The sequence below is a fragment of the Cervus elaphus genome, chromosome 1 (genome assembly GCF_910594005.1).
Source record: "Cervus elaphus chromosome 1, mCerEla1.1, whole genome shotgun sequence".
NCBI classification, from domain to species: Eukaryota; Metazoa; Chordata; class Mammalia; order Artiodactyla; family Cervidae; genus Cervus; species Cervus elaphus.
Genome location: NC_057815.1, coordinates 34,684,281 through 34,701,935, shown reverse-complemented (window position 1 = coordinate 34,701,935; position 17,655 = coordinate 34,684,281). Strand labels below are relative to the sequence as shown.

Here is a 17,655-nt window from a genome sequence, read left to right as displayed (position 1 = left end):
TCTATAGGACTGCAAGGATAAGCCCTGCTGGCCCCCAGAGCCAGGCTATCTGGAGGTGGCTCCGGGCAGCAGTCACAGAAATTGGGTCTCCGGGTGCATTTATAAGCTCCTTCTTGGGAGTTGCTAGCAAACTGTAGACACACAGGAGGAAGTGCAAAGATGGTGTCCCTGGCTGCATCTTTGAGAGCACCTGGTCACCCTGTAGGTATGTGCCAGACCCATTGCCTATCCCCAGGGCTGAAGTTCCTAGACAAACAAATAGCCTCTTTTACAAAAAGAGTGGGAATGTATTTCAGTCTGCCATCTGTGCGATGCCCTGGAAATGGTAGTCTTCCAAGAACTGTCTCTGTAATTGTTACAGTCCTGTGGGACCCAAGAATGCAAGCCCCCCTGACCAGGTGATCACAGGTCTTTCCCTGGGTGGCAGCTGCAAGAACCATGTCACCAAATGTAAAAACGAGAGCACCAGTGTTGGGTAGAACCTCCTCTCCAGAAGATAAAAGCACTCTGGAGTACAGCAAAAGAGCTCAAAAATGGTACCCACTGGCTGACATGAGACAGATGGGGAGTACACAGATAGCATTCACTGGAAAAAAAAAAAAAGGAAAAGAAGAGAAAGAAAAAGAGAAAACAGGGAAAGGAAAAAAAAAAGGATGATACCCAACAGAAGGGCAGGTGTGGGGAAGATGGTGCTGCTGACTTTAGCAAGGCAGAGAGAGAACAGGAAGATAGTGTCCACCAGCGTCTGTCCAAGGGAGTATCCAAGCAGGTACCAGTGCTTTAAAATTAGCAAATGAATCTCTTTCATATGAAGTCTGGATGCTTTGCAAAGGGCTGCTTCTGCATTGGGCTCTGGGTTAGGTGAGCCTAGGCATAAACCCTTTAAGAATCCTTCCTTGGTTCCACAAAGACCCATATGTCCATGGACATGAGCCTTGTTAGTCTTCAAAGTGAGATGCTTTGGGGGTTTATCTCTCAGACACTGGATCTTGAAAGTTAGGGTGACCTATGTGGGGTATGAACCCTTCACTCCTTTTGGAGAAGCTCTGGGTTTTGAGTTCCCTCGAGACTACGGGTTGTTGTATTGGGGATGGAGTTTGTGATGAGATTGTGTTTCACCCTTTTCTACCCACTAGGACGTGGTCTCCTCTCATTTGCCCAAGGTAACAGGGTCTCTTTACCAGTATGCGGATTCTTTTCAGAAGAAGTTGTTCCATGTATAGTTTTAGATAAACTGTATCCATGGGAGGATGTGAGTGCAAGAGATTCCTACATATCCATCTTGCTAAAATTTCATATTAAGAGTTTTTTGTTGTGGTTATTATTCTTTAATAACACACAATAAGCACAAACTTTTAAGAATTACAATTTTTAATATTCAGTTCATTTAAGCATGAAGAAATTCTAACTTGACTGTTGATGGGATTGTTTAGGAAAGCTGTATGTTCATGAATTTCATTTGCTCTATATTTACATCATCGTAATATTTTTTATAACAATTGCATGTTTTTTCATCAGCCTTTGACATTTAGAAAGTAAGAGCTATGCATTAAAAGCTCTGCAAGAAAGTAAACTTTAATGAAATTTTTTTCCTCTCAGTCCCAAAGGGAACATGAACTCTAAAATTGACTGTGGTATATAATAAAAGGCATGACTGCAGCTGAAACCATTTATAATAAAGTACAAGACTCAATTTCTACTTTGTCCTCTGTCTACATTCATTGGATAGCTGACTTTACAACTTTATGATAGAACATTCTTCCTAAGAAGTGTGTGAAACCGAAAAGATAAAATAAATCTGATAGTTTTCAAAATAGTGAAAAAAATGTGAGGAAACTAGACTGAGTATAACTACCCAACATATATAAACATACATATTATACAAACATTTGCACAGATTGACATTGCTGCCACAAAGGAACCCCTTTCTGGATTTAAGAATGGGTTCGTGGAGAAGGAAATGGCAACCCACTCCCGTATTCTTGCCTGGAAAAGTCCATGGACAGAGGAGCCTGGCGGGCTGCAGTCCATGGGGTTACATGACTGAGCATGTGTGCATGAGTGTGGAGGGAGATGGGTTGGGAGCAATAAACTGGTAGAACTAAAAAAAAAAAAGAATGGGTTCAGTTTCCTAAACTTACTGACCAGTCAGTTCAGTCACTCGGTCATCTCCGACTCTTTGCAACCCCGTGGACTGCAGCACACCAGGCTTCCCTGTCCATCTCCAATTCCCGGAACTTGGTCAAACTCGTGTCCATCAAGTCGGTGATGCCTCCAGCCATCTCATCCTCTGTCATCCTCCTCCTCCTGTCTTCAGTCTTTCCCAGCATGAGGGTCTTTTCCAGTGAGTTGGCTCTTCGCATCAGGTGGCCAAAGTATTGGAGCTTCAGTTGCAGCATCAGTCCTTCCAATGAATATTCAGGACTGAGTTCCTTTCCAATTGACTGGTTGGGTCTCCTTGCAGTCCAAGGGAGTCTCAAGAGTTTCTCCAACAACACAGTTCAAAAGCATCAATTCTTTGACACCCAACTTTCTTTATGGTCCCACTCTCACATCCATACATGACTACTGAAGAAATCATAGCTTTGACTAGATGGACCTTTGTCAGCAAAGTAATGTCTCTGCTTTTTAATATGCTGTCAAGGTTGGTCATAGCTTTTCTTCCAAGGAGCAAGCATCTTTTAATTTCATGATTGTCTTCACCATCTGCAGTGATTTTGGAGCCCAAGAAAATAAAGTCTGTCACTGTTTCCATTGTTTTCCCATCTGTTTGCCATGAAGTGATGGGACCAGATTCCATGATCTTAGTTTTTTGAATGTTGAGTTTTAAGCCAGCTTTTTCACTCCCCCCTTTCACTTTGATCAAGAGGCTCTTTAGTTCCTCTTCACTTTCTGCCATAAGGTTGTTGTCATCTGTGTATATGAGGTTATTGATATTTCTCCTGGCAATTTTGATTCCAGCTTGTGCTTCATCCAGCCTGGCATTTTGCATGATGCACTCTGCATATAAGTTAAATAAACAGAGTGACAATATACAGCCTTGATGTACTCCTTTCCCAATTTGGAACCAGTCCATTGTTCCATGTCCAGTTCTAACCTGCATACAGATTTCTCAAGAGGCAGGTCAGGTTGTCTGGTATTCCCATCTCTTGAATTTTCCACAGTTCGTTGTGATCTACACAGTCAAAGGCTTTGGCGTTGTCAATAAAGCAGAAGTAGATGTTTTTCTGGAGTTCTCTTGATTTTTCTGTGATCCAACGGATATTGGCAATTTGATCTCTGGTTCTTCTGCCTTTTCATTCCAGTTCCAAAGAAGGGCAGTGCCAAAGAATGTTCAAACTACCGCACAATTGCACTCATCTCACACACTAGCAAAGTAATGCTCAACATTGTTCAAGCCAGGCTTCAACTGTACGTGAACTGTGAACTTCCAGATGTTCAAGCTGGATTTAGAAAAGGCAGAGGAAACTACTGATATTATATATAAAGTGGATAACTAATGTGAACATACTGTATAGCACAGGAAACTCTACTTAATGCATGGTGGGGCCCCAAATGGAAGGCTGTGCAGAAGGGAGGGGATGTGTATGTGTGTGTATGTGTGACTGATTCATTTTGCTGTATAGTAGAAACTGACAGGCAAGAATACTAGAGTGGGTAGCCATTCCCTTCTCCAGGGGATCTTCCCAACCCAGGGATCGAACCCAGGTCTCCTGCATTTCAGGCAGATTCTTTACCATCTGAGCCACCAGGGAAGCCCAGAAACTAACACAACATTGTAAAGTACCTATACGCCAATAGAAATTAAAAATAAACAAATAAGGGGCTTCCAGTTCAAGATGATGGAGGTCATCCTCCTTCAAGATGACCAAAATTGCAACTAGCTTCTGGACAACCATCAACAGGAGGACACTGAAATCCACCCCAAGAAAGATACCCCGTGTCCCAAGACAAAGAAGAAGCCGCAGCGAGACGGTAGGAGGAGCACAATCACGATAAAATCAAATCCCATACCCGCCGGGTGGGTGACCCGCAAACCACAGAAGAGTAATACCAAAGAAGTTCTCCTACTGTTGTGAAGGTTCTGAACCCCACGTCAAGCTTCCCAACCTGGGTATCTGACAAAGGTACTGGGAATCACCAGGGAATCTGACCTTGAAGGCCGGCAGGACTGGGGAAAACAGAGCTCCAGTCTTGCAGGGCACAGACAAAATCTTAGTGTGCACCAAGACTCGGAGGAAAGGAGCTATGAGCCCACAGGAAATAAACCTGAACTACCTCTTAGTGGTGGAGGGCCTCCAGTGGAGGCGTGGGTCGGCAGAAGCTCACCACAGGTATGGGGGCTCTGGCAGCAGCAGGTCAGGAAGGTCCCTCTTGGTGTAAACCCTCTTGAAGTTCACCATTAACCCGACCATAGAGCCGGGAGACCCCAGGGCCGAGTCACCTCAGGTCAAACAACTACCAACTACCTATGAGGGAGTATAGCCCCACCCATCAGCAGATAATTGGATTAAAGCTATACTGAGCAAGTCCCTGCCCACCAGAGCAAGACCCAGTTTTCCCCATTACCAGTCCCTCCCACCAGGAAGCTTACACAAGCCTCTTAGCCTCATCCATCAGAGGGCAGACAGAAGAAACAAGAAGCAGCACAGTCTTACAGCGGCTGAAACAAAAGCCATATTACAGAGAGTTCATCACAATGAAAAAGCACAAAATTACATCCCAGATGAAGGGACAAGATAAAACCCCAGAGAAATTTCCCTAACATGGGAAAGGAAATGGTCAACCAAGTCCAGGAAGCACAGAAAATTCCAGACAGGATAAACCCAAGGAGGAACACACCAAGACACATAGTAATCAAACTGACAAAAATTAAAGACAAAGATAAAATATTCAAAGCAACAAGGGGAAAATGACAAGTAACATACAAGGGAGCTCCCATCAGGCTACCAGCTGATTTCTCTACAAGCCAGGAGGAATGGCACGATATGTCTAAAGTGGTGAAAGGAAGAACCTGTAACCAAGAATACTCTACCCAGCAAGGCAGTCCTTCAGATTTGATGGAGAAATCAAAAGCTTTCCAGCAATCAAAAGTTAAGAGAACTCAGCACCACCAAACCAGTTTTACAGCAAATGCTAAGGGAAATTCTCTAGGCAGAAAATACAAGATGTTTAGAGCTCCCACTATTCAGTTTTCTCCTTTCTGGGATTTCCTCCTTATGGGAGTTCCCTTTATGTTATTTGCCATTTTTCGCTTGCTGCTTTTAATATTTTATCTTTGTCTTTAATTTTTTTCAGCTATTATAGCTTCAGATATTTTCTCAGGTCCTTTCTGTCTCTCTTCTTTAGAGTTGTTACTTGTGCGTTTGTTTTGAGGGCCAAGGGTGCACGCAACAGAAAGATCCACCTCAAAGAGCCGTTTTCTTAAGTATCAAATTCTGTGTAAATCCATCAGTTTGCATGTTAAAGTTAGATACAGATGACATCAACAGTGCTTTAGAACTATGATCTCACAAAATCATGTTTCAGCGTTGACCTTTCTTACTTTTGCCTATTTTGTTCACATTGCCTTTTATCGCCTAAATGTCTTCTCAGTTCAATTACTGTCCAAGAATGACTTATTGAGTACTTACCAGATACAAGTCATGAAATTAGATCCTCTACCTATTGAAATCATGTTCATTCAAAATCCACATCAAATGCAGAAGCCTCCTAGATCACCCTTGCGCTCGTAATGTGTAGATGTGTGCATGCTAAGTTGCTTCAGTCCATGTCTGACTCTGTGCGACCCTGAAGACTGTAGCCCGCCAGGCTCCTCTGTCCATAGACTTTTCCAAGCAAGAATACTGGAGTAGGTTGCCATTTCCTCCTCCAGGGGATCTTCCCGACCTGGGGATTGAATCTGCGTCTCTTTGTGTCTCCTGCATTGGCAGGCGGGTTCTTTTCCACCAGCACCACAATGGTAGATAGATGTGATTTATTGTTTCTCTGAATGTTCTCTGTGCTTCCTTCTCCCCTTATGACATTTTGTTTATTAATATACTTGCTTTCCCTCCACCCACCTATCACCAGTCTTGTTCCCCCGCTTAGGTTGTAAACTTCACTGTGGCAAGGGCAAGCCTCACTCATGTTTATATCCATCCATGCTGCCTTAAACATGCTTTTCAAAGTCGGGACTAAAAAGATACAGGAAAGTCTTTGCAGCTGGAAATGGGGAACATTAGCTTCCTGTCTCTGTTCTCAGCAGAGTAGAGAGAGCATCAGGTAATGACGCTCTGTTGTCTCTAGAGCACATCTTAATAGAGACAACTCTTCTTCCCCTAGTTCTTCTTCCTCCTCTTTGCTTCCCTTTTCCTCCTCCTCCTTCCCCTTCTCCTCTCTCTCACCTTTTCTCCTTCTTCCTTTTTTATTCTCACTATTTAATTGTGGCCTAGTTTAATCTTCGACTTTTTGTATGCTTAGTCTCAGCTTTAAAATAAGGTATGTGCTGGTAAGAAAATGTTTTACTTTAAGTTGTTACAGTTCAGTAAGGGATCCCTTCTTTCACCTTTGAAGACTTAGTGCCAGAACTCAACTAAATAGACCAGTGATGTTCCCAAGAATAGGTAGGAGAATAATCCAAATGTTTGCTTCTTCCTTAACTTACAGAATATTGAGCCGTAATGGACACACTGTAAAATGAAAACTGTAGAAATAAGATTAAGTGAATTAAATTATTTTTCCTAATAATCTTACTTCTTCCTTAGATTCAGGTCAGAAGACATTTAAAAGGAGAAGATCTATCATAAACTGGGCCTTTTGGCGGGGTTCTAGCATTCACCTGGATAACTTGCCCGTGTCACCAACATCTCCTATCCCAGGACAGCTCTTCGGGGTTTCTCTGCCAGATATTTGTGAGAATGACAATCTGCCCAAAGCTGTCTTGGTAAGTCTCACTTTGGCCTATAGCACTAGTAGGAAAGGAGGTTTGGGAAAGGAATGCTCTGGGAGGTAAATCTTTCCCTAAAAAATGGGAAATGTGTAGATACCCGTTGCTTTGGCTGAGAATATTACTCCTTCAAAGAAAAAAAATCTGATTAAGCTACTGCAGAGTCATAAGGCAGCCATAACAGGGAAAGATTATCTAGCCTACTGATTTCAGGCAAGAGCCCCATTAACCTACTCAGATAAATTAGAACCTACACTGTAGACAGAGAATCCACATTAGCCCTGACATTTTTCTCACAGCCTTTCTTGAACCCTGCATTGTTCAGAAAGTCTCATTTAATCACTTTAGCAACATAGACTAAATCTTAACATTTTTAAACTTGTGTTTTATTTGTATCCCAAGTCTTTTAAGTATAAAGATAAATCCTCTGGTATTTAGTTATCTTTTGTATATAGAAGAGATCAAATGAAAGCCACTGATTATGTATTTTTTCCAGTTAATATAGTAAATGGGTAGTATTAAAGAATATTTATTAAGTGTCCAGTATCCTCCAAGCAATATGCTAGATGCCTGGCCCTTTATTCTATGTTGTTCATCTATATGTAAGCACCAGGTACTAATCTAGCCGCTTTATTGCTTCTCCTTCACAACAGATTTAGAAGGTAGTTATCATCATCATCATTACCGTCATTCCTACTCTCCAAATTAAAGGGAAACCCCCGCCAAAGTTTACCAAAGGTCACACCATAAATATGTGTCATAGCTAGGTTCCAGATCCCATTGGTTGCTTGTCTCCAACACCCATTCTCTTCCTATATGGCAAGCAGAGGACACACAGCTAGAAAGAAAGTGAAATAAAAGACTGAATAGAATGGAATGGAATGGAGAAAGCTTATTCCTAAAGGAGATGATTTTGGAGGCTGATTTTAAAAGAAGGAAATAGTGACTTCCCTGGTGGTCCAGTGGTTAAGAATCCACCTTCCAATGCAGGGGACAAGGATCCAGTCCCTGGTCAGGAACTAAGATCCCACATCCCACAGGGCAACTAAGCCTGCGCACCACAGTGAAGACCCAGCACACCAAAAAACAACAAAAATATATAATATTTGTTAAAAAAAAAAAAAAAAAGAAGGAAGTAAAGTATAAAGCCACATGAAAAGAAAGACAAGCAAGAGGACTTCCCTGGTGGACCAGTAGTTAAGAATCTGCCTTCCAATACAGTGGGTTTTGTCCCTGGGCAGGGAACCAACCGACAATCCCACATGCCACGGGGCAGCTAAGCCCGTGAACCGCAGTGAGGAGCCTGCATGCGGCAACTGAGACCTCACACAGCCAGAAACAAACACCCCAAAAGGAAAGAAAAAGGCATTTTCATACTTGGGGAAAAAAATCCATATTGGAGAGTAATGGGAGAATAGTTAGGGAGGAGAGAGACAAGTTAACAGGTACCTCGAAGTGACTGCTGGTTCACTGAAAAAAGTCTCATTAAAACAAGTGTTTAAAATGTTTTAGATGTTAAATATAGCAAGTGTAAATAGGAGAAAGACATTTAGAGATGCCAAAAAGCAAATTGAGTTTAATCCTCTAGCAGGCCTTCTAGCCCCAGGCCTTCAGGTCTTTCCCCTGGTACACCCCAGCCTCTGGCACCTGGAGAGGGCAAATACATGTTCCCTCGCTTGTTCTGCATGAAGTGCCATCTTGATTTTCTTTTTCTTTTGCTTCCCCGTAGGATATGCTTTTCTTTCTTAATCAGAAAGGACCTCTCACAAAAGGCATCTTCAGACAGTCGGCCAATGTGAAATCCTGCAGAGAGCTGAAAGAAAAACTGAATTCTGGAGCTGAAGTACAACTAGACTGTGAATCTGTTTTCGTAATAGCATCTGTCTTAAAGGTAGGGAAGTTTCTCCCTTCGTCCACCCCACAGCATAGCTCTGAAGAAAGACAACTGGCTTATCTCATTGTAACATTACTCCCATCTGCAGAAGACCATGATAGAAATAGAATCTTAAAAGTGTTTAAAAAAAAAAGGAAACACTTCATAAAGTCATGTGTGTGCTCAGTTGTGTCTGACTCTTTGTTACCCCATGAACTGTAGCCCACTAGACTCGTTTGTCCACAGGATTCTCCAGGCAGAAGTACTGGACTGGGTTGCCATTTTCTCCTCCAGCGGTCATAGAATCACACTAGCATTTAAAAGCCACTTCTAATGATGTGGCATGTCAGATAGTCATTTTAAATTTTTTCATCCCACGTCACTCTCCTCATCTTCACTTCTGCTACCCCATGCAAAAAAGAAAAAAAAAAATGAAATGAAACTTAAAAACAATTATAACACACAGTATATTTACCAAAATAAACATCCTGATTAGATGACTTTCTCACAGTCTCACTATCTTCCTAATAAAGGCAAAATTTTCAAAAATAAACTTTTATTAAACTTTGAAGCAGAGTTTTACCATAATAAACAGACATTTGCCTAATAATTGAAATATTGCTCACTGAGGCTACTGAAAATTCTATTCAGTTATACAGTACCCCCCCCCAATGCCTTTTAAAAGTAAAGGGTGGAGTAGGAATGATTGCAACATCTAGTCCTTCTCTTATGAAACCCTTACCACATTTGGTACCCTTGATCCCATGTATATCTTGTATTTCACAATAAGCTTCTTTGCTGCAAGCATTTTTGCTACAGACATTTTGGACATATAACCATATAATTAGCCTTATGGTAATTTTGCTAAAAAAATTAAATGGTTGACAGTTTGTTTTGACATATACAATATAAAAATCATGACAGATGACAATGATTTGCCCCAAGAATTGGTTTCATATTTTGAAATATACTACATTGGAGTTGAAAGAGACCAAGGGCCTTGAAGACATAGCATGAACCCACATTTCCCTTAGAACTCTGAAATGTTTATCAAGGACAAATGGCAATATGCCAAGAACAAAAATTAGTGTGCAAGGCTTTCACAAAAACTCAGGCACAAATATGTATCCTAGTACCTAGTATTTGAAACTTGATGCCGCTCCTAAGAAATTTTAGCAAAAAATTAAACAGTGCAATGCTGAGCAAGAGACAAATCAACAATCTATATATATATACATATATATGTGTACATATATAAAATATTGTGAATGAAAGACTTGGACGACAAATGCTTTAGTATAACCCATGAAATAATATTGAATTAATAATATGAATTGTGCAGTATTGCCATGAATCTATACACATTTTATTTTTTAGCTTTTTATTTTGTATTGGAATATGGGAGATTAGCAATGTTGTGATAGTTTCAGGTGGACAGATTGGGAACTCAGCCATTCATACACATGTATCCATTCTCCCCCAAACTCCCCTCCCATCCAGGCTGCCACATAACATTGAGCAGAGCTCCCTGTGTTATACAGTTGGTCCTTGTTGGTCATCCATTTTAAATATAGCAGTTACACACATTTTAAATGTGTTCACGTGTTTTGTATTTTACAATAAAGTCTTTAATTCTGTTGTTCTAATGTTTCATTATGTCCTCCTTAATCTCCCTCATTTAATTTTTGTTATTTTATCTTTTATGGCAGAACTGCCTTACAGCCAGTTCATTATTTGGTTAAAGTATTTGCTGCAGACATGCTTGTGGCAAAAATGTCTATAGTAAATAAGCTTACTTATGGCAAAAAAAGCTAGATCACCCTCCTCCCCTCATCCCAACCCCACCCTACCCCCACCTATGGTTATTTAACTCAAATCCATAGTTGAGTTGATCTTATAAAATGTTTTCCTCCTCACATTCATGAAAATGCCTCATATTTTTTGAAAATCTAGAGTCAAAACTAGCTTTTCGCAGAGCTTTTGAAGCTTTTGAGCAATAGCTTCTGCAGATTGGAATCAGGCTCCCACCTCCAAGCAGGATTGGAATGTCCCAGAGCCAGGGGTAGATACAGTGCCCCAGCCCACATCCCCAGGCCTGGAGCTTAAAAACTAAATTAAGGAAAACATGATGAAGAAGATTCCTGCATGTCCCTCCTCCTGGCCAGCTGCTTACACAATCATATTTTATGACTTAGTGAATAATCAGATGCCTCTTGATAAAAGGGCCTTGTCTGCTCTTAAACAACCCCACCATAGAGTTTCACAATAAAGTGTCACTCTAAAGAACCGGAGAGGGGCTTCCCTGGTGGCTCAGTGGTAAAGAATCCGCCTGCCAGTGCAGGAGACACAGGTTTGATCCCTGCTCCAGGAGGATCCCATGTGCCGAGGGGCAGCTAAGCCCGTGCACAGCTGTTGAGCCTGTGCCCTAAAGTGCAGGAGCTGCAACCGCTGAAGCCTGTACCCCTAGAGCCTCTGCTGCACAAGAGAAGCCCCTGCAATGAGAAGCCCCTGCTTGTCACACTAGAGAAAAGCCTGTGCAGCAAGGAAGGCCCAGCACAGCCTGAATAAACAAATAACTGTTTAAAAAAAGAACTGGAAAATTGGAGCTAGGATCATCTAATTTATTTTACACAGGGCTTGTGATTACCTTTCAGTCCTGGAGTACAATAAAGGTATGTATAGTGTGCTTAGCCAGATACCTAGCAGGCATGCAAGTATATGCATGATAAATTTTTCTTTGATTTTTGTCATAAAATTAGGCTTTCCCCTATCTTTTAAGAAGTTAAAGCCTATGTTTTAGAAATTTTTCCTTAATATGCTATTCATCACAGCACTACACTTAAAATTTTGTTCTAAATTGTTGAGGTTGCTACAAAGAAGTATGATTTGAGAACAGTTAAACGTATTTCACAGTGAAGAAATAGTACTTATAGAGGAATAGGCAAAAGACAAAAACTAATCCAAATGAAAAATCTGGTTATATGAGTTCTAACTAAAGTGTTATAATCATGTAGCTGTGTTTTACTCTCATTTCTTCCAAGTAGTTGCAAGAAAGGGATACTTTTTGCCAAAAGTTTTTGAACTTTTGTTTTGTTTCTTATTTTTAAGACTATTTGGAGCAGTACTTAAATTTTCCTTTAATTTTTACTTACACTAGTTTTGTTTAAATGTAACTATAATTGGAAGAAAATTACTTGTGATACTGTATTTTTGATTCATCAGACCTCTGAGGAAAAGTGCATTTTTAATCCTGTAGGAATCTCATCTCAAATTAATTTGGGAGTTCTGCTGATGGCCTGGTTTCTGTTTTTGGAGGGGAAAAGACTTTTGGTTGAGTGCTAAGAGCTGGTTATTGTAATTCAGAACCAGCTTTCACGTCCCTTCTCAGATCCAATGGTGGTTGTTATTTCGTAACTTGTTATTCCAGCTGTGGAGAGTTCATTGAGATGTTACAAGTTATTATCTTTCAAGTGTAGGTTTTAAGATTTAATGATGTTTTTCTTCAAGACAGATCATAACTGTGTTTTCCACTGAGATTTTAAAAGAGAGGTATTGTCACTGCCCCATTTTGAAATAACAGATTTTTGCTCTGACTTTTAATCTGACTTTTAATGTAGGTGCAGCCACTAAAATTAGTCTGAAATTATGAAAATTTGATAGATTGACCCAGAAAAGAGGTAATCTTTATGATGACACATCTGAATCACAAATATCCATGGATATTACTACTGGAAAATAGAACAGAGAGAGACTTTGTATCAATCATCTTCCTACTTGTTAACTACTCTAAAAAAAAGTATGATAATAGGTGACCTGACTACAAAGAGGTTTTCAAAATTACTCTGCTGCTGCTGCTGCTGCTAAGTCGCTTCAGTCATGTCCGACTCTGTACGACCCCATAGACGGCAGCCTCCACCCAGCAGTCTCTGCCGTCCCTGGGATTCTCCAGGCAAGAACACTGGAGTGGGCTGCCATTTCCTTCTCCAATGCATGAAAGTGAAAAGTGAAAGTGAAGTCGCTCAGTCGTGTCTGACTCTTAGCGACCCCATGGACTGCAGCCTACCAGGCTTCTCCGTCCATGGGATTTTCCAGGCAAGAGTACCGGAGTGGGTTGCCATTGCCTTCTCCATCAAAATTACTCTGGATATAGTTAATTGACCTTTCCTTGCCCTTCACTAATATTTGACCATATGACAAATAGCCACAGTTCCGTAATGACCTCTACTGTGTTTGGGACTGGGGCTTCCCAGGTGGCTCAGTGGTCTGCCAACACAGGAGATGCAAGTTCAATCTCTGGGTTGGAAGGATCCCTTGAAGAAGGAAATGGCAGCCCACTCCAGTATTCTTGCCTGGGAAATCCCAAGGACAGAGGAGCCTGGCAGGCTGTAGTCCATGGGGTCACAAAGAGTCAGACATGACTGAGCGACTGAGCATGAGCTTGCACGCACGCCTGTCTGGGAATGTGCTTGGCATTAAGGTGTGTGACGTAGAAGGTGAGGGTCTGATTCTGCCATGAAGAAGCTGATTAGCTAGTAGGGAACATGCTCACCTAGTTAGCTAACTGCAACACTTAGGAGTCACAGCTTCCATATTAGCAGTATAAACATGACATATAAGTAACAAGTTGTGCATTCCCTTTCTAAGGCACAAAGGTAAAGTTGCTGATTTGATTTTCCAACAAGAGTTAAAATTATTCAGTTACAGATTTTCACCTGTCTCCACATTGTAGGCGGGAACTTATAAGCAGATAGTCAGCCATGTCATGTTATGTTGTAAGCAGGAACTTGTAAGAAACATAGGGCCAGGACCAGAATTCTTTATTTTTAAACTTTTTATTAACATACGTCAACCTGGAAACTGTTGGATGTATCCTACTTGTGTCATAGTCTAGTTTCATCACACCCAGCCCCGCCCGTGGTCTCCGTATAAGAGTCTCAAAGACCAGAAAGGATAATGTACCAGAGACATGGTATTTAATGTACGTTACGTGTGGGGTGCTGCCCCATGCTTCCAGAGCCCAGCCGCAGTCTGGAATGCTTTCTTCTCCTAATACATGAGAGCCCTTCTAGGGGGAACACAAGGAGAAGCTCTAAGCATCTCTGCATGAAATTATTCACCAATGCCACTGGAATATAAAGTTCTAATATAACAGGGACTTAGTTTAATTTGCTACTCTATCCCTACCACCTCAAACAGTACCTGGCACATATGAATAAATATTTGTTGAATGGTTGGATGACTGATTACTCTATTATGAATCTCACAAATGTCTTCATACATTTCTTTTAACTAATGAAATAAAAAGGATTTACGTTTGCCAGACTCCGCCTTGTTATACTAGTTTGCTAAAATGTACACAAACAGGAGATTTCAGCCTAAGCAGGTTGTCCTTTATCCTTACCACTATAGTCCAGACTCCAGTTTCCCTCTGGTTTTTGTTAGAAAAATATCAAAGCATACGTTTCTATGGGTGCACATCATTGAAGGGTTGGCACCGACCTCCATGTAGTCCAAAGAAGAGAGAACTTAACTGTACTTTCCAATCAAGTGTCTTCTTTCTAATGTTTCTAATACATACTTAATCTGAGAGTAACAATTTAAAATATTTATTTTTCCCCTCTATATAAGGATTTTCTACGAAATATTCCAGGAAGCATTTTCTCATCAGATCTCTATGATCACTGGGTCTGTGTAATGGATCAAGGAAATGATGAAGAGAAAATAAATGCAGTTCAAAGGTAATTATTCTGATTTGGTCATTTCTCAAAAATGCTTTTTAAAAAGCTTATATTTTGTAAGCTTGTCTACTAAGGTAGCGTGCATGTGCTTGCTGTGTTTAGTAACTCAATCATGTCTGATTCTTTGCAACCCTTTGGACTGTAGCCCACCAGGCACCTCTGTGCATAGGATTTCCCAAGCGAGAATACTGGAGTGGGTTGCCCTTTCCTCCTCCAGGGGATATTCCCAACCCAGAGATTGAACCCACGTCTTCTCTGTCTCCTTCATTGCAGGTGGATTCTTCACCCACTGAGCCATAATCACTATCAAAATCACATCCCTGGGGGCCAGTTTAAATATAGATTTATTCTAGCTACTATCACTTTTATTGTTGCTTTTCCCTAATCCTATTAACATGGAATACTTGACCATTTTACACATTGTGTACATCTGAATCTGATAGGAGCTGAAATCCATTAGACCAAGAGGTAATACAGTAGACTCAATCTATAATTTATATCTTAGTTTAACCAGACTATTCCTTATATAGTTCATTTAGCAACTGAATTCATAAAGAGAAAATTCCTTCCCCCTCAAGGGTCTCACAGTCTAGTAGAACAGATAGACAAAACCAATAATTACAAAGTAGTATAATCAGTGCTTATAAAGAGATACCTGGAGAATATGTGGCAATGCTTCAGAGGGACAGTTAACTTGTTGAAAAGTGTCAAGGAAGAAGGGAGTCTCAGTCTGATCACAAAGAATGCATTGTTTATACTCAATGCAAAGAGAAGTTGCTGGCAGGTCTCGCCACCCCAATCCCTTACAGGAGTATAAGAAAGAAAAGTCTATTAACAAAAAGCATACTTCCAGTTCTGTGAAAACCCAGGAATCCTAAAATCATTTATTCGCATATGCTTGTTTAGTGCAGTTTTTCTTGAGCAGCTTTCAAATACAAGTCATTATCTACACACTGCTATTGATGGACACCTGTATCAATAGAACATAGTATACTGTTGAAGACACCAGAATCAAAGGCACGTAACAGAATTGTGTGTGTTTTGGCGGAAATCATTCAGGGGCAGTGACTGTCAGATCCTGTATTTTGTTGCTCATTGTCTAAAACTTTATATTCTACAAATGGTTAAAAAGATGTTGTTTTAAAGAGAGTTAGACTTATATCTCTCATATAAACACAAAATGAGGTTTTATTTAAAACATTAATTAGAGAACTAGTAAGATATTACTGCAAAGTCAAAAGAGATTTCAGACTTTCACAACTTACATAATTAAATCAGAAATGCTGAAATGAATTTATAAATAGATGCAAAACTGGCTTTTACTGCTAGGGCATGGGGCGCGGTGAGTGGGGCAGTGTACGTGCAAATAAACCATTTATCTCTCTACCAGATAAGATTTTTGAGTCTACAGGCAAGTGTTAAGTGCCCTGCTATCAGTGATGTGCAGTTTGCAGAGTCAAATAACTCAACCCCTGTGACCCAGATACCCCAGAGGATGATAACAGTACCTTACTTTACTTTCCATTGAATACATCCAGGAATCCTTTGGTTCATTTCCATATCTTTCATAATTTGTCCCTTCAAAACAGTACTCATTGTCAGTCCACAGTGCTGAGGAAATGCCTTGCTATTGTTATGCAACAGGACTCCAAGTACCCAATTTTCTCCCCCAGGTTACAGATTCTTGTTGGAAAAAAGCAACCACCATGACTATCAACATTTGTATCTGTTATCTGTATGACAGTAAAAATCATTTTTAGTGAATGATCATTTAAAATCCTTTATCAATTACAAAATGGAAATGGTAGAAAAAATATTATTATGAGCTTGCCTTATATGTGAGAGTGATGTCAGTGAGATAGAGAGATGCGGGGCAAAATTGACCTTGAGAGCTGCCGGAGCAGAGAATGGACCTTTCAGGATGGACCTGCGAGTCTCATGGCCAAGGTTTAGGTTTTTACCAAGAGACAGAATCCTGTGTTGCTTCTTGGAAGTAAAGGAGCTACATATTAGTAATAAGTAAAGGAGTATTAAGTATTACATATTAAATGTAACTATTTAATTTCATTAGAAAGCTTTTTGGGGGTTTTGGTTGAGAATATTCGGGAATGTTATAGGGTTTGCTTAAGATACTTTGCAACCGTTTCAGGTAAATGTTTCAGACAGCATCTTTTTATGAATTACTTTTTTGCATTCTTTTACATTTTCATTGGATTATGAAATAAATAAACCTCCAGCGCTCACTTTCTCTCCTCTTTACAGGCAGGCCTCACTTCGCATGTACCCTGTTAACAGACGTTCCTGCATGTCTGAACTGTGAAAGTGAGGACTCCCTGGCAATGCAGATTTTCTATGCAATGTTTGCTTACAGCGTGCATTTTTCTGTCTGTAGGCTATTAGACCAGCTTCCGAGAGCCAATGTTCTTCTCCTAAGGTATCTTTTTGGGTTATTACACAACATTGAGCAACATTCTTCATCCAATCAGATGACCGCATTTAACTTAGCAGTGTGCATCGCCCCAAGCATCCTTTGGCCTCCTACTTCCTCCAGCCCAGAACTAGAAAACGAATTTACAAAAAAGGTAACGAAGTTTTTTCTTTTTCTGCTCTGGGGGACCAGTTCCCCTAAACTTCGGGGTATTAATTCTGAAAGATACATGTTTTCTGAAGTGAAAATACTTAAGAAAATAAGTACTATATGTACTAAGTACATATCATTATAAATTTGAGTTCATTGAGTGTTTTATCCTATCCTGGTAGACGATAGGAAAGGTAATTTCTTGAGCACAAAAGTGATAGCAGTTGGATTGCTTCTGTTTTCTCTTTAAGGAGGAAAAACAACTATGACTGACTTAAACCATAGAATGATACGATTGATATGATTTTAGAAATAAATAAGGACTTTCAGTTCTAATGAGGTGGATGAACCTAGAGCCTATTATACAGAGTGAAGTAAGTCAGAAAGAGAAGGACAAATATCGTATATTGATGCATATATATGGAATCTAGAAAGATGGTACTACTGATCTTGCTTGCAGGACAGCAAAGGAGACACATGTAAAGAACAGACTTCTGGACACAGTGGGGGGAGGAGAGGGTGGGATGGTTTGAGAGTA

The 17,655-nt window shown here is 40.4% G+C and overlaps 1 protein-coding gene across 5 annotated transcripts in view; it reads left to right on the top strand.

Moving 5' to 3' along the window:
• Nucleotides 1-17,655, top strand: part of ARHGAP20 (Rho GTPase activating protein 20) — a 196,795-nt gene that overhangs the window by 166,115 nt on the left and 13,025 nt on the right. For all 5 annotated transcript variants that reach the window (XM_043898804.1, XM_043898823.1, XM_043898795.1 and 2 more), the window contains 4 exons: nt 6,747-6,925; nt 8,658-8,819; nt 14,430-14,539; nt 16,932-17,121. In XM_043898804.1, the coding sequence (XP_043754739.1) occupies nt 6,747-6,925; nt 8,658-8,819; nt 14,430-14,539; nt 16,932-17,121 (641 nt within the window). The remainder of the gene's footprint in view (nt 1-6,746; nt 6,926-8,657; nt 8,820-14,429; nt 14,540-16,931; nt 17,122-17,655) is intronic.